Below are 26604 nucleotides of genomic sequence, written 5' to 3'. Positions count from 1 at the left end.
CATTACTTTCAAAAGCTGTTAATGGGCAGCAAGCCAATTCCCTCACCAAACCAGTGTGGGAGGTACTTTTTTCTGACCTTTAGAAACCCTCAGTTACAAAATAACTGGCTAAAAGGGCAAAGAAATGGATTTTCCTAACACAATACCAGAAAACATCAACAGGCATTGCACATAGGCAAAGAACGGTAAGTTGGGTGTTTTTTTGCATTCTGGTTTTGCTTTTATTCTGCTACTTTGGTATCTTAAGATACTCAAAATGAAGAAAAAGCCCAGTACTTGAGGAATCAAATGTTCAGAAATTGCCCTAGAGACAAAACCCAAAGCTATTTTGATCTGCAACATTCAAAATAGAGTACCTTTTATTACTTTGAAATAACTTTAATACTTTAAAATTTAAAAATTACAAAATTGCTGGTCCAAGTTTGTATGAAGTTGAAATAACTTAAACCTCTTTTTTTCATCTTCTGTAAGTCTTTTATCGATGGTTTAAAATGAAGCATACACTTCCAGAATGTACATGTCAGGGAGAGCTGGAATCCTTAAAGGAAACCAGATGGCAAATATCATATATCTTTTTCCCTTCTGCTGTTTGACAGTCCCAATCAAGAAAGTTATGAGGCTGGAAGATCAGGTTTACGTTCTATTGTTACAAAAATATTTTCTTTGTGCATCCAATGTGGTTTTAATTTTCTAGAAGGCCACAGTAGCAAAAGCCAGTTTAGTGAGATAGGATACGAAAACAGTTATAGAGAGAACATTACCACAGTCTCTATTTCTTTTGAGGGCACTGGTGTATTATTTCACACAAGTAATGCAACTTAAGAGTAGCTTAGACTGGAAGCACTTGGGGTTCTGTTATGCATAATGCCAGACAGCTGTAAAGAAGTTTACATTTCAAGCACTATCACACACAAAGATGTCACTCCCAAAAGCTGTCAAGGATCTGATCTTAAAAAGTTGAAGTTTAGCCAGAGACAAAACTGACATGGTACATAAATAGGCTTCATTGCAAATGGAAGATACAACCTATCTACTGCCTTAATATAAACAGCATGGTTAAATATTTTAGAAACTCTTTTGATCACTGATCTTAAAGAACCCTCACAAGATAAAAAGAAACCCTTACCGTTAATGTTCATGATTTCAAGGCTGAAAGCTTGAAAGACTTGAAAGCTCAAATATGATAGTTAAGATTATGTTGGCTGTTCCTAAGACTTCTGGGGAAATAAAATGTGCAATTAGAGCTCTTCGATTACCTGAAGGAAGTTCAACACTTCACAAATTAGTGCTTCAAACTGGAACACTACTGGAAAATTTTTAGTTAGCTTCAAAATAAATATTCCAACATATTTTGATGTAGAATCTGCAAAACATTTGTGGATGTTTATTTCAATTCATTTCAGTGTTCTCTGTTTCCTATGAGAACAGCTATTCAAATCAAAACTTCCCTACAAAAATTAACCTTTCACTAACTTCACTTGTTTTGTTGGAAAATTCTCCCATCAAAATGATTTTAAGATCCCTGAGAATCTTCTGAGGAAACAAAGGTGGGGGAAAATGATAAATTAAGAAAAATACAACACAAATGTCAGATTTTATTGAGGTACTGCATCACATGTGTTTGTGCAGCAAACAATCACATTTGGCTAAAGACAACCATATTCATGATGTGAAGACACCACGCTAAGATGACACACAATAAAAGCTTAAAATAAAGCTTGGTCAACATGGTGTGCCAAATTCTGCTCTGCTTGACAACTGTGTTATCTCACTGGAACTGCACAGAGTAAAGACAACAATTTGCATGAAAATTACTAGCAGCAGTAGCTGGTATGTGCAAATCAAAATATACTACTTCTCAGTACAGTAACCATACACAAATACATATCCTGGCATAGCTTCAGATTGGCCTCTGGTTACCAACACTGGTCGTAATAGCCAGGAAACACCTCTGGAAGAGTGATTCAGGTTCTTGTGGCTTACAGTCACAGTTCATCTTTGTGGCTCAGGAAATCTCTTGATGCCACTTGGCTTTGTCAAACAGCTTGTTTTGGTGGGGGTCTTGTGAAGGATGCAGCTCTCTATCTGCAAAATACCAATCACAGTTAAGAATTAGACTGAAAGAGGAAGATTTTTTCCCTCGGCTGCATAGCAAAGTTGATAGGAAGATCCTACAAACAAATCTAGAACAAACCACACAGCTCAATCCATTTCACTGGCATTACTTCTTCCCAAGCACCTCATTAGATTCCTGACCTTTATCTTGTGAAGAATTACACCTCTGAAGGGCACTACTACAGCTATGAAACACTAAATGCCTCCTCTGGGGATGTATGTCGATGGGTAGAACTGCTATTGCTCCTCTGCTATGCAAATGAGGATTTCACACCTTACTTGTGATAAACTCAAGGCACAAGGGTGTTAAAACAAAAGAAAAAAGGCTTAGCAGATAAAGACAGGATCATTCATCTAACATTTATATGCAATGCCTCTTGGAAAATACACCACTAATATCTACATTAAACCACGCATTTCATTATTTTTGTATGACAGCATACTCACAATGTGTGCCTTTAATCCTAAAGGATACAAATATATATTCCAAACACTTGAAGAATTTCTGCACAAAAAAAATTACTGCTCATTAAAACGAGATTGCTTTTGAGGAAGCACAACAGCTGTTGGTAGAGATGGGTTTAGAAGCAGATGTTTGTCTGGATATGCAAAAAACAATGGACATGCACTGAAGTCTGGCCAGAAAATCTCAGCTAATTCAGCTACTGACAGATGTTCTGAAGTGTAAAATCTTGGATTTCAAGGCAGAGAGCAACTATCAGCAAAGAGTATCCTAACCACCAAAGAACACCACTTCGGTACTGGTTCATTCATTGAGAGGAATGATGCTTATCTGAGTTATCAGTGATACTTCTTGTACATTCTACATTTCCTTCTGCTTAAGGCTATGAGGATGGTTATACATTCCTGACCAACTTAAATTAAAACATATGAGACATACATATAACCTTAGATTGGTACCCTCCTCCAGTATTGCCATCTGGTTGACAGCAGGCTCAGTATGAGTCAGCAGCGTGCCCTGGCAGCCAAGAGGGCAAACCACATCCTGGGGCATGTTAAAACACAGTTGGTCAAAAGAGGTGATTATCCCGCTGTTTTTAGCCTTGGTGCAGCCTCACCTTGAGTACTGTGTGCAGTTCTGGGCACCAAAATTTAAGAAGGGTGTTAAGGTCCTTGAATGTGTCCAGAGGAGGACAACAAAGCTGGTGAAAGGGCTGGAAAGGGCTTATGAGGAGTGGCCAAGGACTCTGGGCTTCTCTAATTTGGAGAAAAGGGGCTGAGGGGTGACCTCATTGCTCTCTGCAGCTTCTTGAGGCGGGAATGTGGAGAGAGAGGTGCTGAGCTCTTCTCCCTGGGATCCAGCGATAGGACACATGGGAATGGTTCAAAGCTGGGTTTACACTGGACATTAGGAAGCATTTCTTTACTGAGAGGGTAGTCAAACATTGGAACAGGCTTCCTAGAGAGGTGGTTGATTGTAGAGAGCTTTATGGCAAGTGCCAGAGGCCACGACACCTGTGAAGGACTTCGAAGGCTAAAGAAGAAAGAAAGATAAGGTTGGCTGAACGCCTGGAAGAAAAACGGGATTTGAAGCGAGGCTGGAGCGGATGTGCGATGCCACATGTCGGCGGCTGGCTGAGAACATGAAACTCACAGAGATTAGCCAAGAAAAGTGTGAACAGTATTGATTAACCAATGATATTTTAGTATGTTGTGCGTGAACAGCGAACGAGGATATATAAGCGTGGGTTTTGGACTAATGAAAGGTCTTCTGGTCAGATTCAGGAGTCCGTGTCTTAATCTCCTCAGTTGATGCCCCATGCTTGTCAGCGTTGAAGAGGCATTTGAACAATGCCCTTATTTTGGTTTAACCTTTGGTCAGCACTGAAGTGGTCAGGCAGTTGGACTAGATGACCATTGTAGGTCCCTTTCAACTGGAAAAGTCTAGTCTATTCTGCCTCCACATACAGTGTTCCTGATGAAATACCAGATCAGAAGGGAGCTCAGATGTTCGTTTATGGCCATCACTTTTTCTCCAGACTGGGGGGCAGACCCACACACAGCCTGACACAGCGCCCAAGACTGTCTCTACTCATAGCAGTAGTATGACAGACATTTCTTTCCCAGACCTGGACACAGTCTAGAAAAAGCCAAGGACTTCTGGTGTGGCCTAAGGGATGCCTGGGACTAAGACACAGTCCCACACACACTAAGGCTGTAGAGATCCTTCATCTATCTCACTTTTGACTAGTGTGAGTCTAGCCTGTTCAAGATGACCTTGGAAGAAATTCCCACAAGTTGCCTCACCGGCAGGTCCAATATCACTTCTCCCCTTACAGTGTGGAAGTTTTTTTCCATCACTAAACTGGGATCTACTTCAATGTGAAATTTAGCGCATTAGTTATCCTGTCACAGACATGGAAAAATAATCACTGTCCTCTATTTCACATAAGTGAACACTGTCATTCATCTTTTCCTCTCTAGACTTAAGCCAGTTTAAGCCTCTCCTGCTGTTCCAAAATCTTCATCATTTTCTCAATTTTCCCTCGTCTCCAGTATATTAACACCTAAGAGCATTATTATAACAGAGGCACTGCCAGTACTAGCTGCAGCCAATTATTATCTTACATCCTATACACAGCTCCCCTCTTTCGTATGTCAGACTAAAAGAAGAGCCCAGAACATCAATATTCTTGTTTATGGCATATTGTAAATCCCCAGATATTTTTCCACACACACTACTTAGTTATTCTCCCTTGGGTACATCTGGGGACTTGATTCTTTTTTTTTAATACAGTACTTTGCTTTTATCTTTATTGTATTTCACCTTTTTTATTTCAGACCATTTCTCCAGGGCACTGAGATAATTCTGAAAGGTAGTTTTATTCCCAGAGTCCTGCAACCCTTCCCAATGTGGTATCATCCATAAATTTTATAGATTTGCCTCTTACTCCTTCAACCAAGCTTTTACTACTCAACAGGCATAGAGTACTGAGACATCCTTCCCTCCAAAAATCTGTTTGTGAATGAGCCACTGAAAACTTCTCTTTGCATTTTCATAAAGACCCATACTCATAGCCACTTGTTCCCACTTACCTGACAGGCAAAATTACCTTGACAAAGAGAAATTACACTGGTTTGTCATGATTTGTCTTCACTAAATCTGTGTCAGATTTTTCTTGTGCGTAACTCTTGCTAACTATTTCAATACATTATTATTCCAAATTAGAAGCGATGCCTCCAGCTGCCTAGTTCCTCTCCTTTCCCTTTTTAAAGCTAAAAGCTGTGTTTGCCCTTTTGCTGGAAAAGAGCATGCAAAGAAGATTGAATTATATGCTGCACTACAGTTGCAAGTATGTAGGGGGTCCTGTTCCCAATTAAAACCCAGTGAATTTGGCAGAGGAAGTATGCATGTTAAATCAAATCTAATTGCCACGTATAGCTTTGTCACAGCAGTGGAAAGTTCCCAGCCATTGAACTCTCTGGCTTATCACTGCACTGTGAAGCAGCTCCCTGTAACAGGTGAAGGCATGAAATCTGCAACAAGCAGACAACATGGAAAGCAGAAGACAAAAAACAATGAAAAACCTGGAATTTCTACCAACACTTAACCAGATTATCTGTTGAAGTTCAGAAAAGATCCTTGCCCCTTGCCTCCCTTTTCATTTACACAGAAAGCTTCCAGCTGCTCCATTCTGGATCTGGAAGCAAAAAAGCTCACAGGCTAAAGGCACAGTTTTCCTAGTTTTATCCCAAAAAGAGGTCTCAAGTATTTTGAGTCTTCGTAACAATGCCAGCCTCATTTAGCCGACAAAAAAGAACCGGATAATTCATCCACAAACAAAGCTTCTAAATTTTTTGGTCTTTATATCATGCGTGCATTCAAACACTACAAAAAAATGCTTTGCAGCTGGCCTTTCAGTTCTCTCCTCCTTTCTCTCTTCCTGTAAGCAACACTGGTTAGCAGGTTACACTTCAGAGCACTCCACAAACATTAGTCTCTACGCTACAGTGGAAGGCTGGCAAACTGAAGCATGAGGAAATGAGAGGTTCATTGCCTTCAGCAATGCCACATTCACAGACCTGAACTGAGGTCTTATCTCAGCACTTAGCGCCTGCCTCAGATATTTTTGGATTTTCTCACTGCAGATGGCTTTCTGACTGCAGGATCCTTTTTAGTCTTCCCATGGCATTTTTCTCCCACAAGCCATTTCATTTGCAACAGCAGGGGAAAAAAAAGCGTGTGGAGGTGGTTAGGAGTTTGAAAATGAGTTTTGTTACACTTAAGTACTTTCATGAGGACAAGCAGCCCAAACCAACCTGTTATGCTCATAATAGAGTGCTGAGAAAGATGCAGGTGCACTTACAATGCACAGGTACAACAGAAAATACGTGAAGTAGGGAACTCTGACAAATTTACATCCCTCCTCATCTAAGAAAAACTGCTGAGCAAGCAGGCCCACTTTATTTTTTTCTGACAGACATTGCTTATCTATGGCTATTCTCACATTCTGTGGCTGTTTAGCTATGAGCTTTTACACCCTGCATAAAGTAAAATGCATGTTTCATGCCATATGAAGTCTTTTGCGTTACTTACAAATTCCTCTTAAGTCTGAAGTATAATTCATCGGTACTGGCATACATTTGAATTACTATTTTGCACAGTCTGTGCCATAGGCAGTTCGACTTTTAAACAGGATTTCAGCATAAAAATCAGGTCAGTATATGAAACTTCATTTTTTGCAAGATAACCCTCCTCAGTTCTCTATCATGACTTGACTCAGCACTTGTAGGTAGCATCCCAAGAAGCAGGGTATGACTAAACTACCCACCAGATACTTCATTGCTCTTACCCTTTGTCACAGAGTCTTTCTAGCAGTTTGTCGCTAAAGAATTTTTTTTGAATGACAAGTTATAATGGCTGCCCCCTTAGTAAGCTCTGGTGCACCCTGGACAGCATCAGGGAAAGGACAAATACAGCATAAGGGGTACGTAATCTTCTCTGGCACACAACCATGGTGGACTATTCATGTACAAGTAAATCAAAAAGAGATTTCTCTATGGAAGGACTTTGTTCAAATCTCTGCAGATACTTCCCTGTGCAAGGACAGCATCAGGGCAATGTATAAGCAAAACAGACAGTCTGCTAGTGCTTTTCAGAAAGCTAAAAACCCACATAAAAAATCACGGTATTTTAAAAAACGCTTATCATATCTGCATCACCACACGTAAAACAGAGCAGAGGGTATACAAATACAAGAGGAAGATGAAAATAAAAGTTCTCACTGTACCTATATTCATTACAGCATTAGTAGAAAGTAGAATCCATCCAGTGACTCTGTTGTTTAACATATCGAACTCCCTCTAGTCTCACTTTCTGTAAAACAAAAGCATTTTTAGTAAAACTAACAGCATTATTCTTCCTTTAGTTGCAAGCAGTAATACACATAGGTGCCTACTGCACTAGAAAAAATACAATTCCTGGAATCTTCCTCTACAATTTTCAGAGGATGGGATAAACAAGAGCCATCCCACTTCCTATTCCTGAGCCCTGGGAGGCTGCAACTATTAACTTACTTGTGTTAAAAGGGAATAAACGTCAAGATGAAGAGCAGTTTAAGTTAGCAGCACTGTGGTATAAGTAGCACTTACAGCAGGAAATCAGAGTCTGCTAAAATAAATGGCAGAAAAATTTCCCATATTCAAGAAAACAGATCAGAAATCTCAAAATTTAACCCCTCTCCAAATATGATCAGTCACTACTGTAGTCACTGCACCTTCCATCCAGTGATCCCAAACCACTGTGTGAGTGGAGGCTTACGATACTTCCTTGCGTGAAAGAAGCATCACACTTGTTTTTCAGAAAGATTAAAGAGATGACAGGAGCAAATAAAGCAATTTTTAGTTAGGCATTTCACCAGTTGCCCAGAAAATCTCAAGTTCTGGTACCTCCCATCTTTTAAATGTTTGGTTCTCAAGCTTAATAGTATTTGAATATTGTTTTTCAGAGCACAGCTTCATAGGCTAGAATAAATAATAGTTCATCAGATTCCACCGGGTAACTGACAGACATCTGCTTGGAGCAGAAGGGCTGGAATCTTTAGATTCAGTGCAGATAACGTGAGCTTGCCGAGCTGATCAGAATAACCAAAGCAAAAGCAGTCTGCAATGGGTCACTGTCACAAAGGGAGAAGAGAGCACTCTGCCAGTGCTTTTCACTGATACCTGCTCACAGCAGAGAAAGCAAAGCTCAAGGAGGAAAGACTTTCCTGACCACACTTTGAACTTTTTATTTCTTTCCTACCTTATGTTCATTCTTTCATTCCCTTCCCAGTTTCCTCACTCAGTTTCCAGTCCTAATTTTCTGCTACTATGCTTCCCATGCTAGTCCCCATGTCTGTGAACAACAGTTCATACTTTTGAGTCCCTCCCATCTCTTTTCTCTGCCCTAAATCTCTAGTTGTTCCTGTGCATGCTTTCCATCTGCAAGGCTCTCTCTTCATCCCTCTCCTCAAGCACCCCACCTCTGCTCTCCAGACCACCCACAGCCATTGTTCCACTCCCTGGCCCTCACAGGAGTTTCTCCATCCCCTCCAGCATCATTGCCTCCCTGCTCTGCTGCTCTCAACCCCATTAGCCTAGTCCCTCTTCCACATGCTCCCAGGCACATTGAGGTCCTTGCAGTTTCTCCTTTATCTACTGGCTCCAAAACCTCTCTCTACTCCATCGTCTCATCTAAGTCTCCTTATGGAGCTCATCTTCCTTCCAGGCCAAGCTTCCCTGTATTGCCCATTAGCCTCTAGTCCAACACTGTCTTTGACCTCATTTTGCACTTTCCCACTGCTTGCGCCAACACAGAGAACGAAAAGCAAAGCGTAACTGGGCAGGGTGCCTCTGTCCAAGGAAATGTAGGGAAGGGATTTAAAAAGGTTCCCTATATCCAAAAGGGAGGAAAAGTTGAGAATTCAAATATTTTCATTTGAAAAAAAACTGCAACAAAGCAAATTGGGCAAAGGAATCATTTGTTTTTGAAGCATTTTGAAAGTTGCATTTTGTTTGAACTGAAAAAACCTGCAGTTTGGTTTCAAAATATCAAAATGGGATTTGATAGTTTGTCATTTCAAGTCTGTACAATATTTAAGCCAAGTTCTTAGCTGAAACCAGGTCTCTTCAGTGAGTTATTTCAGCTGTGATGAAAAAAAGCAAACCCAAAGAGTAAAAAAAAATAAAATAATCCTAATCAGTTATAGAGGAAGGCACCCTGTTTTGAAGCTTGTCTAGATTTCATATCTAAACCAGCTTACAGCATCTATGTGTATTGTTGCAGTTAAAAAAAAACTGAGTCAATGAGCTGCAAAAAACTCACTACTACAAGAAAGTTTGGGAAACTTAAAAGCTAAGGAGTCCAATTTAACCATTCCCAAATTTAATCTGTCCTAGTGATGTAGCTTTGAACTAATGCTACCCTTCCACTGTATTTGAATTCCCAGCTCCAAAACAGGAAATTTCTTCATTTCCTAAAGAAAAAAGCCCTTTTTTTTTTTAAACAGTTGAGCCCATTAGGCTGATTTTTCCCATATACAAATATCTGAGGCAGATGGCTGGCAAAGAGCAAAGTAGCCTAACTGGGGAAAATTTAAGGCCAGCTGCAGAAAGACTATATAGTGGAAATCATTGACAAACCTAGAAAGCAACCCTATCAATGCATACTCCAAAAACCAAGCACAGTGTCTCTGAAGTCGGATGGTTTCAGAACGAATAGAGTCAGATAACTCTACTGAGCTAAGGAGGAGAAAGTGTGAGAGTTTGGTGCTTTTTCATCAAAATACCTAAATGTTTTGTATATTTGATTAGTGCTCCATAAGGAATGTTTAATTAAGGAGAGAAATAGGGACAGGAAGGTCATCTGGCTATTTTTCGAGCTGATTTTTTTATTACTATGAAATGAAACCATGAACTTTAGCATACTATGATGTCACTGCTTTGTAAGAACAAAGAATTAATCTCTTTCATTAAAGCACACTTCTCCCAGCACTTATGAGTAATTTACAAGGCCATGGTTCTCTTCACACTCCAACCTAAAGGTCCCTGCTGTCTGACTCCAAATACATTATAGAGGGTTTCCTGTGCTAAGTTTTAAAGGAAAATGTTAGTTACCATCACAAAATGTAATTTGCTATTCTCGCTTCGCAGTGATATAGGACACCTTGCCTCAAAGGTCTTCCTGGACTAATGCTGGTAGAAATATGAAGGCAACTCAGAAAATGTGTTTATAAACTGTTTGGGTCACGAAAGCGGGGAGTCTCTATTTACCTTTTTATCTCTGATGGCAAAACCCATTCTAAGGGGTGTGCAGAGATGACTACTGCTCTCCCATCAGCTGCCTGGAAGCATATGTTCACCTTTTCTCAGAGCTCAGCAGCAGATACGCCTCTAGATTTCTGCTTTTCTGCCTGTTTACCACTTCTCTCCTGGCAATTATGCAATCTCTACTCAGTCATCCTCATCTCCTCTAGATGCTCCAGCACTGTTTGCTCAGCCTTAACAAAACATTCACAATTTTGTGACTCCCTAGCTCCCTACATTTTGAAGGGGATAAACTTTTCGCACAAAGGGAAGTTTTTTCATTAGAAGGAGAACAAAGCGTATAGCCAAATTCCCTTTCATCTTGGGAAAATCCATAACTGCATAATGCATAGCTGCATTCTCAGGGCTCAGATTCCTTTGGGGCTTTTTTTTACCACGAAACACATAGTTCTCCAGCTTTCAAATGGGAAAAACAGAAACACCTACAATAAGTTCAGCAAAAAATCCTTTCACTTAGAAAGAGCTTACTGAGCAACCTGTATGATTAAAAAGCAAGTTCACTATGCTAAGAGAAAGTACGGTCCAATGATTTAAGTATTCATCTTGGTCTCAGAAACCACGGCTCAATTCTCTGTACCACAGAATTCCTGTGCCAAGCTAGTCTTAGAGCCACGTTTTTAGAGGTATCACAAGCAAAGGGAAAAAGCTCTTCTGGTTAGTGAAGTTCTTTCAAAATTCCACTAGACAAGAATGTCTAAATTGACACAAAAAGTATTAAAAATATGACACTTCCTTGCAGTTCTGTCTCCTTGTGAGACAGACCTAATGGCACCTCCCTACTTCTGAATGTAGATGTGAGGATAGAAGAAAAAATGAAGCACTTTGACACTTTAGTAAAGCAGATCATTAACCCACAAGCCAAATCCTAGGCGAACCTTGCATTCTGAGACAGAGCACAAACAATAAGAAAGCAATGTATAAAGAACTGAAATTTTGCCTGTAAAAGGAGAGGATTTCATTGAAAGAGGTAAAGTACATTGCTGCTTTTTGTTGAGAAATACTAGATCTGATGAGAAACTAGACTGTGAACTCCTTGGGATGTAGGATCTTCTCGTTTGCCAGTACACACTGTCTTGCATATAAGGGATCTATTCCGCACTCTATACTGCGATACTACAAATAGAAATAAGTATAACTCCATTAACATTTAAGTAGTTACTGCTGGTCTACACCAGTGGCTGAGCTCATTTTCCCTGAAATTTAGTTCTCAGATTAAAACACTAATTTTTGATAGGGCTAACAACATGCTTAGCTAACTCAGGAACCCCAAAGGTAGTATCTGTGGTGATGCTATTGAAGACCATTTGTTCAAGACTAAATAGAGCCAAATTCCAGCTGATCTGTCTTTTGCAGAATCAGAGACTTTAACAAAGGCCACACATCCAGATTATTTTTATATTTATGATTGCATGTGAAATTATTTCTGTAAAAATTCAACAATTCCACTTCTATATTTAGGAGATCTTGGATGCGCCCACAGAACAATGACCAACTTTGGCTATCAGATGTGGGAAGCACACAAGAATCTATTGTATGTTTAATGAAATACAAAACTCCAACTAAGCTGATATATTATGGGTGAAATTGAATATAGTAACAAGTATTGCTTTTATAAATGAGTGCTTTCTAAATGCTCCAGGGGTCCAGACACTGCACAACATCTAATGTGTGACAGCTTTCATCTAAAGGCAAGGTTATGCTAGTTCAGAAAAAGCAGGGCTGAACTGAGTTCACAGTTAAAACTCATGATCCACAGGCCTAAAATTTTCTGAAATTTCTAAAGATTATTTTAATTTTTTTAATTCATTTTTACAGCCTATACAGGATTATGTTCAAATCTCAGAAAAACTGAAAGAGGAGAGGCTGCTTTTATTGTTCCCCAGGCCTGAAAGTAGCTAGCTAGTCATCTCATAGATACTCAGCCCTTGCATGACTTCCATGCAAAAGAAACCCAAGTATAATGAAGATAAGTACTCAGGCTTGTCAATTAAATCCTTCAATATTTTCAAAGATCTCTCAACCTTGGCAAAGCAACTGGCTTTCAATTTCTGGCAACCCACTTCATCAACAGCTAAAGCTATCAGAATTTACATGTGAAATAATTGTCATTCAGAGCAGTCAAAGAAGCAGAATAATAAAAGCAAAAAACACAGGATGAGAGCAAAGTCAAAACAGTGTTCAAATACAAAGCAATGCAGTCTGAACAAAGCTAAAAACAACACAGAAGATGGTTTGGAAAGAGCAAAGATCTCTCAGCTTCCTGGAGTCATAACACCTAGAATCATGGGAAACAGGATGCCTACATGAATGCTGGGTCATCAGTAGAGGAGCTTGGGATGCGGTTCACCTCATGATAGGAAGAGAGGAACTATCTCTAATGCCAAAGCAGGATGTGGTTTTGCAGCAGGTTTTGAGTCTGTAGAGAAAGATGGCATCACTTGGCAGCAGTAGCACCTGCCTCCTTCCCAGCTCCCCATATGCCAAACATGTCTGGCACAAAAACACAAAGCATGAGAAAACCAGCACTGCTGTCCTGGCAATGGATTACAAGCTGATGCCATAGCAGGAAAACCTGAGGGAAGAAATTAAACAGCAACACGTTCAAAAGCATAATGCCAGTTTATAATTAGAATACAACCATCTTGTGAAAGATCACCAGGCATTTTGTTCATCCCACCCAAGCGTTTATTTAGGCTGTTCTAGGTTACAGGTCTTATTTCCACTCTTTCCAGGACAGGTGTGAAGTTTTCAATTTGCAGATTAGTAGCAGTTTGCTGAATGTGTGACTTTCACTTCAGCAGCTTGCTCAGCTTATATAGCTCCAAAGGGAGGCTTTGCATTTCCTGACATCCCTATAAACAACTTATAGAGCAAAGCCTGCATTCTCTGTAGAACAAGACATAAGAAGTTTGGTATGGAGCGGACTATGTTAACTAGACATTCAGAAGGGGTTTACTGCTGTATAATAGGCTATAATTATAGTAACTCATTGGTCATCTATTGCCATGCAGGTATGGAAACATTTTAAAAACTAGTAAGAAAAAAGAATTTGAGGTGAGAGGACTTTTTTCCCAAGAACTATTCCCCTTTTTCAACTTCTTCAACTTCCAAGACCTAATTAAGTACAACATTCCCGTTACTTCCTACAACTTTACTGGCTGAACTACTGAAGCCACATTTAAACACCTAGGAAGTCCAAGACAAAGGGCAAAACTTAGCACACCCCACCTTGCCATCAAAACTTGCAGTCAGATTTCACAAATGTAGTGAAATGTGGCAGCAGCAACAGGTTTTCCCACACCAGTGAGCTAGTGCTGGCTACATGCACTGTTCCTGCAGGGATCCACTGACACAGTTTGGGCACAAAGGTATGAACTACTGGGACTGAAGCAAAGAGTCTTAGACTTCAAAGACTGGATCCTAAGTCAGTATGAAAGACAAAAGAATGATCTCTCCCTGTCACAAGAAAAGACACCTAAAATCTCTTTTGAGATTCTTATTCCCAGAATGGAATCACTACTATATGCTTACGTACTCTTGACAAGAAATCCAGAGCAACTAAATCATTAAGCCTCTTGCTGATAAAGGGACTTATTTGTTGCACACTTACTCAGTATTGCAAAGTTTTATGCTCTTCCTACTACTAAATAAATATACTGAGCTTCTGTTACATTTTTTTCATTTGAGTTTCGTACAGATTTCATTGAGAAGGTAAAACAGCAAGATAGCTTGACTAAATCTTGAAGTCCCCATCAGAAAGAAAATACACGCTGTTTGTTGGATTCCTCCACATCCATTTAAAGACAAAATAAGGCTTTTCCTCTGCAGGAGATAATGTATGTCAAGTAACAACTGGTCTTACCTGCCAGCTGTAAGCTTAAACCAGTATCCAGTTTGCTGCGTGGCTTCGTGCTGATAAACAAATAACAGAGAACACACACAGTGATGATAAAAGCAAAGAGGACCACTGCTGCTATCGACAGGCCCACAAGTGCTCCAACACTAAGAAGAGAGAAAAACAAAGAAATTAAGTGTAAAAACACCCTGAGATACCCATTAAAACAATGGTCAGGATGTTGTCTGGAGGCTGCCTGCACTCCATCAGGGGAGTGACTGTGTATTTTACTGCAAACTGAAGTTTAGAGCTCAATACTTAAGTTGCATAAACTGGAATTATTTCATTGCCCTCAGAATGGTCAATATCACTACACAGCAGCTGAACACCTGGCCCTCAGTGACATTTCATGTTACCTATGCTTACGACTCCTGAGCCTGATTTAAACTGTGTTTATGAAAATCAGAAATAACTTCATGCAGTAACTGGCATCACTGAGATCAACAACTTCTCCAATGCAGGGTATATTCCTAGATAAGCATAGTATCACACAAATATATGCACACACTTCCAGAGCTCCAGGCAGCCCAAGCAAAGTCCTTTTCCTCAAACAACATGACTATTAAATCCGTATTTTCTATTTGAAATGCTATTTTTATTGCAAGAAGAGCCCATTGGAGTACTCCAAGCAAAGTACACATTTGTCACAGACTTCTCACCAAGGAAGACATGCCCATAAAGAACAGGATATAAAATGTGCAAGCCATGTTATTCAATTCTGTTAGCAACTCTGTAAAGCAGGGTAGAGTACTGTGATCACTGTTGTGCCTTTGTGTTAATGCAATAAATCTCCAATCAAGACTGAAGTTTTTCCATGATCTTTGTCAGGGTAAAAGGAAAAGTAAAGATGAATTAATTTACACACAATATCAAAAGCATCAAAGGAGCAGGAACTTAATTATTCAGGAGGCCAAACACACAATACTATATATAGATTTTATCAGTATACTACTTCTGCAGGATAGAAGCTACTTTATAGTTCTCCCACAGATGCTCAGTGAGACAGTATATGTACATACAGTCATTCCTTTAGCAGCTTCCTTATTTCCAATCCTTCTTTTCAAGTTTTTTCCTAATATAATATTCTCATGATGAACTAAAGGACTGGTTGCAATACAGTCTAGCTATCATTTACTATCCTATCCTCTCCTGGGCCATTTTATGCCTTCAGCATTCCAATCCTCTATTCTACAGTCCATGTCAAAGATTTCTGGTGAAATTGTACAGCAGCCTCTTGGTCACAGATTAAGTGAGTCCGAGGACTGAGAATCCTTGTATTACTACTCTGGTATATTTACAATTTTTGGCAGACGTAAAAAGGACAGGAGAGAGATGAAAGTCTTAAATTCTAGGAACCCCATCCTCTAGTGATAAAAATGCCTTTATAAATCACTGCTATCAGTGAGAAGTCAATTCTACTATGACCTTCCAGGGAGATCAGAAGAATTGTGCCTTGGGATGTTTTTATGAATTTTACATTCAAGCTACTGCAAAGCTTCTCTGCAAGTTCCCATAACACCAGTAGACAGATATGTCCATAGGGTAAACTCTTAAGATCAGTAGGATGAGAACAGATACCAGTATGACTTCAAGATGCAGTTCTCATCAGTTATTGGTCAGATCCATTAATGAAGTTTGTGCAGTGTTAAGTTCCATGCACAACTAAAATAATTCATTATCAGCAGAATGATTGGTTCTAGAAAGAACAGCTCTACCCCTATGAAGATTATTCATGGTATTTATCATCCATATGAACTAGACTGTCCTTGTATGTTTGTATATATATGCACATATTAAGCAAATTTTCCCTTATCATTTTTTGGCTCAAACAAAACTTACAGGCAAGCAATATTCTGCTTAACATGGAATCTGAGTATGTCCTTACAGCCAGAGATCTCACCTGTGTTCTGGCCTCATTTTTGCATTTTCACTTGGAATACCTTGACCCAAATGGACAAAACAGAAGACACTACACTAGAGGAGGTTGAGGTGAGCAACCATTGAACCATGGAAGTTCTCCACAGCTGAATCTATTTGAGGAAGTAATACCAACCCAAAGGCTCTTCAGAGACAAGTATTTGTGCTTTTTTGTCATGTCAGTAACTAGCCCTATTTTAATATTCTAGTTAAATAATAGTGTGCAGTGCAGAACAAAGGAGGTTGCTCACCATTAGCCAAACGTTAAGTAGAGTCAGCCATCCTAAAGCTGACTTGATCAAGTACATATTAATCATTGATTCTTTGTCTTTCCATTCAGGCATCTATTACTTCTTGGTTGTAGCTCTCCTCCATGCAGTTGTAAAGATGACGTTAACAATACAGTTGTGTACTGTACAGCATCATGCATCTTCAGTATTACTACGTAACTTGTGTAAGATGCTTTGTAAGATACAAATAGCAAAGATAAGAAAAGCAGTTCCTGAGGAACTCTTCGTTATTTCCTACTATAGGTCAAAGACCTACCACAGGTTTTATGCCACTAAAAGTACTTGTCATGCTCCATCAGCAATGTGAAAAGATCTCACCAAAAACATGAAGATCAGCATCACAAAACCAAATAGACACCCTGGATTCCACTTCCTAAATCAATGAGAAATTAAGACTCAGTTTGTACTTACTCTTTTTAAACAATGTTTCAATACCAGATTGTTCTCCACATGCTGAAGCCATCAACTCTCTTAGAACGTATGACTATTTCTTTAAGGTTAATTTGGTGTTAAAGTTGGGGGGTGAGGCATTGTTTCTTAATTTATTTAATTTAGAGGAATTCAGTATGGCTTCCACAGCTCTGAACACTTAAGTTCCTTAACCACAACACAATCTTTTTTTTCTTTTTTCTTAATAGTTAAAACTGTTTTCAGAAACAAAATACCAAAATAACTATGATCATTGATTATGTTAATGATCACCCTCCTCTGAAAATAAAGACAGCCCTTCAGCACGTTCTCTGGATTCTACAGCAGTTACTGTGGTGCTGCATATGCATCTAGACAAGACCTTGATAAAAACATTTTGCCATCTTCTCGTCTTTACCTTAAACACTAGGTGTTTAAAGATCAGTTTTCTGAACAGAGACACTAAACAAGCAAGCTAAAAAGTCACTCTTGCCCACAGCTATGGCCTCATTAGAAAATGAAAACCTCCGCATTAACATCACACACACACACACACCCTAAACGATGACCTAGCATAAAAATGGCAATGAAAGCCTAGGGGTAACCCCAGCAGCATTTACACAATTCTTGAAACATAAGCAATGCTAAGTTCGGTAGAAGATCCACAGACCAAACAGAACACTCCCAAGTTACTTTCTACAATACTTTTCTTCAATAAAGATACAGCGATACCACACATCTCACTAATGCTCCTACTGCTGTTACACCGAGTGCCACATACGAGCTTGTAGCACTGCCACACACCTCTGCACAAGGGCTCTACTGGACAGAGAGGCTCCACTCTTGCCAGCAGACTCTCTAGGGCTCCCCAGGCTGCTCTCCAGGAAGCTGTTTAGTGGGTCATTGACATTTCTGTCACGGGATGCTCAGTAGCACACACCTACAGTTATTTTTAGTCCATAAAATTAGTCCATCCACACCAACAACAGCTAGGAAAAATTTAAATATTGGCTAAGCAGATGCTGTATGTCCACTGGTAGATTAAAAGGAAGCTCATGAGTCATCCGGAACTGAGTGAATCAAAAGTTTCTAATGCCATCGTTGCAGTGATTACTTTTTTTTGTATATAGTATTTGCAAAGCAAACAAATATTCCCTGAAGATTGGAAGAATGGCCATATGGGAACAAAAGACTTGCTCTTTTGGAAAGCTAAAGCAGACTCCCGAGGATCTGTACAGCTAAGCAAAGCTTGGCTACACCATTAGGTCACCATGGTTCTATGGGTATTAATTCATAGAGCATTTTGAATAAAATCTATACTTGGCCTGCCAGAGTTTTAATCAAATGTGTAATATTACATGAAACTTATAAAAGGTACTGTAATTTTATTTGATACTGAAAGAAGCCATTAAATTGATAAAATAAAACTTAACTGAAGAGTGACAAAAATAATTCTAAATAATTTTAGAACAACGAGAAACAAAAAAGGTGCTGACTGACCCTAACTGCATCACAGTTCAATACAAATGCTACATGCTCAGTATTTCTCCCCTTCCACTCTGCTTTGGAGGTAAAGTAGATGTCATGATGACTATATGTACATGCACAACATAAAGATATGAAGGGCAAGTGGTTCAGTGTTTTGCTCACTATTGTTTTACAGCATCTGTGTTTTGTGGTTTCAAAAGCTGCATAACCTTCTGGCAAATTCTGTACACTCCTGCCTTTTCCTAATGTGCCCTTCCCTGTTCTATGGGCTCCTGACTGCTGCAAGAGACAGAAAAAAGACAATTTTCACTCTTCTTTGCTGAGGTCAGCTTTTCAATAAATGTGTAAAGGGAACATAGGCTGTTCTAACAGAAAAAAAACCCGAACGACTATACTATTTGATTTTAAGTACCAGCAAAAAAAAGAAAGAATAAGTGAGAAAGAAATACTACAGATAATACATTCAGGGGGAAATATGACATGTGCCAGAGTTCCTCAAAGGTCAATTACTTATGGCTGTCCAGCTGCTCCTAGTACAGCGGGTGTTAGGATGCACTTGTCTAACACTGCAGTTTTTGCAGGAGTGGGAGGAGAAAAGATGGTTCCATTTTGCTAAGGGATAGTGCAGTATATAGCTCTAAATGTAGTACCGGCAGTAGTGAGTAGGCAAAAGAACAACAGCATAGGCCTGCAAGTGACTATTGCTTCAGGTTGCCTAGGCGGCTGGTTTCTCCATGAGCTGCTTCCATCAGAGCTGACTGTCAAGTGGTCTGGCAAACATGTCTCCCACAGCAGAAAAAACACAAGAGATACATGCAATAGCTTCCTGAAATTCTACCTGGTTTATCACCAAAATAACCCCTCAGGTACCACCAACCACTTGGTGGTACATTCAGTCACTGCTTTCAAATTAATGGGGGGAGTCAAGCAAACAAAGGTTTAAGATGAGAAACTTAAAAAGCTCTGGAGTAAAGAAAGCAGTCATACTTCTCAGACCCAGAAAATCTTTCTAAATGAAGAACATTCAGAGACATGCTTCATTAAAGCCTCTCATAGGATTCAGTTCTTTGAGGTACTTTCTGAAAAGATAAAGCTCTAACAGTCTCCACTACAATGTCTCATCAAGATGCAAGAGCTAGACGTCATCTTAATCTTTCAGTAGTTCTCCCATGTTGAGAAGGCTTCCTGTGACCAAACCAGTCAAAGACTACATCAAAAAAATCACGTAACATTAAACCAGTATGGGTATTTGATGAGAAAAAGCGTAAAAAAGGACACTTGAGGATGTCTTCTCACATCAGAGAAGCTGAGCAATTCTGTGTCAGTCAGAGCTGCGGCTGGCTGGGAGATTCCCACATTCAACCCACTATCTGCACCAAACTAGATTTTAAATAATTATACACTAAATATTAGACCAGATAAATTAAAGTAAGCCTGCAGTACTGGATAACATTCTCCAAGAGCCCTGAATGAATTCATATGTGAAATTGCAAAACTGCTGGCCAGGGCATGCAACATAAGGCCACCCTGCGAGAGCACTGGTAGGCTGGGAGTGTAACTCCAACCTAAAACAGGGCTGTAGAGGGGAATTCAGGAACTACAGACTAGTAAATCTGATTTCCATCCCTGGCAAGACAGAAAGGTCTGTAAAAAACGGAGTAATATCCCTAAGCCAAGAGATAAACACAATGTCAGGGCGTTGAGTGGGGGGCACAGAGTTGTATCTGACCTTGGCTATTATCCCCAAGCCACGATGCCCAGGCCTGCCCCACTCACCTCACCTTGATATGAGGGATACGTCCTTTGATGGTGAAGCCACTACCCTCATCCAACTTGTTACCACACTCTGCCCTCAGGAAGCTTCTGGCACTTCCTGCTTCCTGACAAAAAAATCTTTCATTAAACAGCCAGCATTACTATGTGGGGGAAATACTGCCTTGTTAACCTGCTGGAATCTATGAGCTGTCAATAAGCAGATGCATAAAAGAGCCCAGCAGACAGAGTTAGATTTTTCAAAAAGCCTTTGACAAAGCCCTGCACTGAGGGTGGGACTAAAAAGACTGAACTGACACAGCATTAGGGAAAAGTTCTGTTACAGATTCAAGGCTGCTTAAAAGAATACGCACAGGGCTAAGTGGTCTCTTTTCAGTATAAAGAAAAGTCACCAGAAATCATTGGCGAGACTGATTTTATTCAGTGTCTTCATCTATGACCTGGAAAAGAATGAAATCTGAGTTTCCGACGATCCTGAGTCCCTACAAGCGACCAAATGCTATGAGGGCAAAGAATGCTAGAAGACTTGCAGAAAACTGAGCAAGCAGGCAAAAGTGACGTAAATGAGCTTCAGTGTACATAATGTAATATATAAACAAACAAAACCAAGCCTAGATGGCAATGAACTCAGAACTGGCAGCTGTGAACTCAAGAAAAGTTTTAGAGCCATCAGTGACAGCTCACTGAAATCATGAGGTCAATGTGCACTGGCAGCCAAAGACATCAACAAAATGGTGGCCACCACCAACAGCAAGGATTTTGAGAGCAAGACCAAAGGCAGCATCTTGCCAGCGTGTAAAACCTTACCATACCCACATGAGCACACAGCTCCAGGTTATGCACCTCTAGAGCAGCGCTGTCGAGTGAAAAAAGGTATGAAAGAAAGGCAACCAAAATGATCAGTGGGACACAGCATCTGTCTCAGTGGGAGTCCAAAAAGACTAAGGCTGTTCGGTTTGGAGAGCTGAAAGCTGAGAACTGATGCACCAAATGCTTACAAAATTTTTAATATTGTGCATAAATTTAACATGCAATTTTTGTTTGCCAAGTCTCACACTACTGCCAGAGGGCACTCCAGAAAACTGGTAGGAAACAGTATAGAACTGCTAAAAGGATGTATCCTCAAACAGCAGGTAGTGACTGCTGCCACCGAGGCTGCAGAAGCAGAGAGTAGAAGCAAGCGTAGAAAGGGATTAGACAAAACGAGGGATAACAAGTCCATAGAAAGCTAATGAAAGCACCATGCAGAGGTGTACTAACACCCTGACACAGCCAGCGTGGACTAAGAGCCTGAGGGGAGCCAGGCACAGCCAGCAGTGGTGCACAGTGATCCAGAGCTACATGGACCCTCGCGCTGACCCAAGCAAGCACAAGCCTGATTATCTGCCATCAACCAAGTGGAAGCGATGTAGCGCTTGATCTCACTACACACAGAAAAGTAGCTAAAGTCCTTGGGAACTTTACGCAAGCAGCGCCTCGCCCGCGGGGCCCGCCGAGGGCCGCTCCCCACACCCGCGGGGCCGCAGGGACGCTCCGCATGCCCCGTACACGGGCACTCAGCGTCCCCAGCGCTCCCCTACAAAGGCCACGAGTTCCTTCTCTCAGAGATCACCCCGACACAAGCAGAAGTCTCTCTGGGTAGCAGCTGCAGCTCTGCCGCTACTCTCAGCGGGACACAGGCAGCCGGCTACAAGTACCTCAGAAACACAAACCCGCAGGCAGGCACGCTCGGGCCGACGTGGGTCTCCCGCCCCCGGGGCCGCGGAGCCTCACCACCGCCCGCCATGCGGGGCCGGAGCCGGGGGCGCGCCGCCGCTCCCCTACCTGAGCCACCACATGTAGCTGTGCTCGTAGGGGAAGAAGCTGTGGGGGTCATCGCAGCAGTACTTGACGTCCTGGAAGCCGCAGCAGTACACGGCGCGGGCGTCGCCGCCCGTCTGCGGGCAGCTGAACCCGCTCACCAGCACCTTGTCGGCGGTGAGGTAGCTGCTGCATTCGGCGCTCATGGTGCGGCGGCCGCCCGCCGGGCTGCCCGCGCCTCGGCTCCGGCGGCACCCGGGCGGGAGGTAGGGCGGCGAGCGGGCGGAGCTCGGGCGGGCGGGGGGCTGCACCGGCGGCGGGCGGGAGCCGCCGCGGCCCCCACTCCCCAGCCCGAGGGTCGCCGCAAGGCGGGCAGCGGCGGGAGCCGCCCGCGCCCTGAGGTGAGGGAGCGAGCAGCGCTTCCCGCCCTTTGGAAGGGGGGAGAGTGCGGGGGGGGCCCTGCCGCCCTCCGCGTTGCTCACCTCAAAGGCAGCACCCCCACGTCTCGCTGGGGCTTGGCTGCCCTCGGCGCTCAGGGCCCCGTCGAGGAGGGATTCTGGGGGTCCCCCTCACCCGTAAGCCTCGGTGGGGTCTCAGGACAGCCAAAGCAAGGAGGTAACTGAGAGAGGCCACACCGCAGCTGGGCTCAGGACCCCTTGGCTTTATTGAGGGGTAAAAACTCCACAAAATATTTAATGCTTCTGAGAGGCCAGTCTCCTGCTTTTGAGGGCATTTCCTTTTAGTTTTTTAGACCACTTTTAAAAAAACAAATACCGGGCCTAGGCAGTTATTCTGTTACCTGTGTGAAAGAGCCTTTCCTGAGGGAAAGGTGGGTAGGGCTCAGCTCAAGATAATGCACATGCATGTCATTTGGTTCATGGAACGAAGGATGATAAAAACTGTCCCGGACAGCAATGGTTAAGATGCTACCCCCTCTACGGACCTGTTCCTCAGTCTCCTCTCTAGGTTACAAGAGAGCCTGGATCAAGTGCTTTGCCACACAAGTGACTTCCTCAAGGAAAAGTTCAGGTTTCAGAAAGAAAGTAAAGTTGTACAACATCAAGAGAGCTAGCACCAATAATACCACATTAATTCAACTAACACTTTACATTTTAATTTCATAGGTCTTGCCTTGAGATCACCTCCAGGCAAGTGGGAGTTTCATGACTTCTAGCAACAGCAAGAGCCAGGAGTGATGGCAGCTGAGGGAGGGGCAGTGTCCTTACTGACCAGGGCACAGTCCTGCAGGATCTGAACACAGCCAGGCTAGTGACAATGACAGGCACCATCAGCAGTGCCAGGCAAGGTAAGATACTGAGTAGAGTCCAGGTCCATCCAAGAAAGACAACAGGAGGCAAGTAACCTACAGCACAGGTTGAAAGTTCATCCAGAAAGACCAGTAAGCAATGCAGACCAGCTAGAGACAGGACTGAGCACAAGCACAAGCATACCTCTGGCATGGTTTAGGGAAGGTCATGTGGCCCTGGCATGAGCTTAAATGTGATTCTTGGACCAGTGAGCAGAGGGGTGTGGGTGTTTTGAGGACCCAGGTGATGCTGCTGGTCAGGGCCTGTTAGCATTCACTAAGAGCCATGGCACTGAGATCTTCCAGTATTACATACAGTCTCCCTGCATTTGGGTCCTTGACTGTACTTGCTAAAAAGTATAAATATTCTTCAGTTGCTTGGTTGATTTTGTGAAATCAACCCTGATTTAGCACCAATTGAAATTAATTCAAAAATTCAGTCAGAGTTTATCTGCTGAATTACAGATTTGCCTTGCTAATCTTTGGATGTATGAATAGCCAGGGGAAATTCAAATTACTCAACTGTTGGGTGCCTTAAGGTTGAGCAAATTGAGAATTTGACTTTAAGGACCTCAAAAACAGGCTCAGTGCTTGATGTTGCACTACACAAAATGCAAGGATAAATGACAGTGATGTGGCTGGAGCGAAGACTCTGGAAAAGGAGAGACTAGGAGGAATCAATGAGTTATGTCAATAGTGCTACTACATGTTAGGATTTAATCATGACTCTTGTGATACTTGAGGTCTTTTTTTAGAGACCAATCTCCTGGTCATTTGATTCAGAGCAGGTTTAATTTCAATACAGTATCTTAGTCTTTCAAAGACATAGGGACTGTGTTTCAGTGGTTGAGTAAAGCCTCCAGTGAGGGAAGGGTGAGTGAATCTCTGCTTAAAAGCGGCCAGCTGGCTGGCCACATAGTGTGTATGCATCAGCTAATCAACATGTGACATGGTTGAAACGGAGCAGTGTATTCAGAATTTATTGCTGAAGGATTGTCAGACCCACAGACAGCATAGTTGTATACATCTTGTTCTCTAATTAAGTTAGGTTAAGACGTGCAAGAAAAACCAAATAAACAAAACAAACCCAAATACAGTGGCAATTGTCATGGTTTCAGAGACTGACTCAAGTCTTTGTGAGGCTGCCAATACTGTGTTCAAAAGGGAGATCTCACGTAAGTCCCACGATTTCCCAGATGGAGGAATATCTAATTCCAGTCTAATAGTTATTTGTCTTTTGAAATATCTTATACGTACCTCATTCAGTTGCTAATAGCTATTTTCTTCCAAAACCTGAATTTCCATCCTTGTTTTTCTTTCTGATTATCTTTATCTCTCTAGGATTTTTTTGCCCATCTTATCCTTTCTTTATCTGTTTCCATTGAGATTCTCTTCATACCAGAATTTGACAACCATGGCAAAAAGAGATTGATCAGAGAATCAAATGCAGAAGTGGTTCAATTCACCTATTCAGCTGACTATTCTCAAATCAAGTGGTCAAGAGGTCAAGAGATGTTTAGGAATATAGGACATTCTCAGTTATTTTTGTATTTCATGTAATTATTTTACTTTTGGAGATTTTTCTCTTATTACTTGGAACTCAGAAAACAATTTTCTACTCGGAATTATTACTACACTGAATTGGAACAAGTAAAATTACTTACCACAGTTTTATACTCAGTCTTACACAATCTTCCATTTATATTTACTGTGTAGAAGGTAGATCTGAGTCAAGAGTTGAAGTAAAGGTGGATTCTTTCTCCAAACTTAATGGAATTTAGCTTCAAAGAAGCCACATGTTATGAAGTGGCAAAATCTTTTTTTTTTTTAATCAATCAGTATACTCATTTATATCATGCAATTGTTTTGTACTTGCCTTGATTTCTGGGTGATAATAATTAGTGTGTTCTGTTGTCCCCATTATTTGGAATGATTTATATGAAACATTAGAAATTAACTTTGAGTTATCTACCTCAGGGACTGAATTAACTATGTAACTGCTGGAGGATTGAAATAAAAAAAACATTCTCCTTTGATGAGACATTCAGAAACAGGACTTGAAGTGAGAGTGGGAGTCTCATCACTGACCAATGGACCATGTGCATCATCCTTTATGTCAGAAGAAAACCACATGACCTTGTTTTCCCATTCCAATTACAAAACACAGATCTCTTCTTCCAGCAAGAGCTAGTGGTTTGGGTCTCATAAAATATGTTGCCCTCTCTCTCTTTCTCCACTACTGCCAATATCCATTTAAGTTACTACGCAGATGCCTGCAACAGGTCTCTGCTGACTGAGGAGTGTGTTTCAACAGTGAGGTCATTCAGCTTTCAGAAAAACACACACAGATCAAAGACTTTTTCAGGACAGGTGTAAGTAACAGACAAATCATCTAGATAATTCAGGAGCAGCTTTCAGAACTGTATCCAAAACAGGATAGTTCTGTTCTCTGAGTGCTGAACTATCGTCCTTGTGAATGAGTCTCTCTTGCTGTGAAGCTCTAGCTCTACCAAGTCTGGTAAAACCTGCCAGCTTTCTCACATGCTTCCAACCCAGCCTCTTCTGCAAATCTTTAACTGACTTACTGGTATTCATATTGCTTCCAAGAGATTGTTTTGACTGTACTTAAAGCCCCTTTCCAAAATACTTGGTGCTGTGGAACTGCATCTTTGGCTTTCTATTTCTTGGAAATAGGAAAACAACTGTTTTCAGGCCTTCCCAATGCAGTCATAAACATAAATATATGTGTGCTGCACTATGCAATAATTAAAACAGTAGCAATTCTTGTAATCATTAAAAAGAATTGTAATCATATAAACTATAATTAATGTGAAAAATGTACAGCCTCTTATTTAATTATCTGACTCCACAATATCCGAGTCAGCAGAACCAGCCTGGTTTAGTTTTCCAGCAACTTAAAAGAGTTGCTCTGGCTGAATACAGCTTAGAGCAAAGGAGACCTGAGGAAGAAGCTAAACCTCCTGATTTAGCCATTTTCTTTGGAGACAACTCAAAGTGAATTGTACCTCTGCATTGACCACTACTTAAGAGCTGAGAACAAATGTTCATAGTAAGAGTTATGGGACGCATTTCTACCATCCAAGCTTCTAAGAAACAGAAAACTGATTATGAGCTACCATTAGAGCTGTCTGGATCAGCATCAATCCTCATCTGCAGACCTACATGTAATGGTTTTTCCTTAAGAGCATAATCTAATTATTAATAGGCTAAGAGCTGCATAAATTACCTTCAAAAGTAATCTGGCAGTAAATTATGCAATTAAA

The 26604-nt window shown here is 41.2% G+C and overlaps 1 protein-coding gene across 1 annotated transcript; it reads right to left on the bottom strand.

Annotated features, from left to right (window-relative positions):
- Positions 1 to 1611: 1611 nt before the first annotated feature.
- On the bottom strand, positions 1612 to 22252 carry SHISAL2A (shisa like 2A). Its single transcript, XM_055725011.1, has 4 exons — positions 22039 to 22252; positions 14306 to 14445; positions 7368 to 7453; positions 1612 to 2085 (listed from the first exon to the last, which is right to left on the bottom strand). The coding sequence occupies exons 1-3, from the start codon at positions 22218 to 22220 to the stop codon at positions 7422 to 7424; spliced, it is 354 nt and encodes a 117-aa protein (XP_055580986.1). The 5' UTR covers positions 22221 to 22252; the 3' UTR covers positions 1612 to 2085; positions 7368 to 7421.
- Between the last annotated feature and the right edge of the window lie 4352 nt (positions 22253 to 26604).

Source organism: Falco cherrug, chromosome 12 (assembly GCF_023634085.1).
Source record: "Falco cherrug isolate bFalChe1 chromosome 12, bFalChe1.pri, whole genome shotgun sequence".
In the NCBI taxonomy this organism is placed as follows: Eukaryota; Metazoa; Chordata; class Aves; order Falconiformes; family Falconidae; genus Falco; species Falco cherrug.
This window is presented reverse-complemented; position numbering and strand designations above follow the sequence as displayed.

What these genes read in the sequence shown, in the direction of transcription:
- SHISAL2A (XM_055725011.1), bottom strand. Translation starts at nt 22,220, where the DNA reads ATGAGCGCCGAATGCAGCAGCTACCTCACCGCCGACAAGGTGCTGGTG. An exon ending in AGCTACATGTGGTGGCTCAG is followed by an intron (nt 14,446 to 22,038) that starts GTAGGGGAGCGG and finishes CTCTCTTCTTAG; the next exon opens with TGTTGGAGCACTTGTGGGCC. An exon ending in TTTAAGCTTACAGCTGGCAG is followed by an intron (nt 7,454 to 14,305) that starts GTAAGACCAGTT and finishes TTTGTTTTACAG; the next exon opens with AAAGTGAGACTAGAGGGAGT.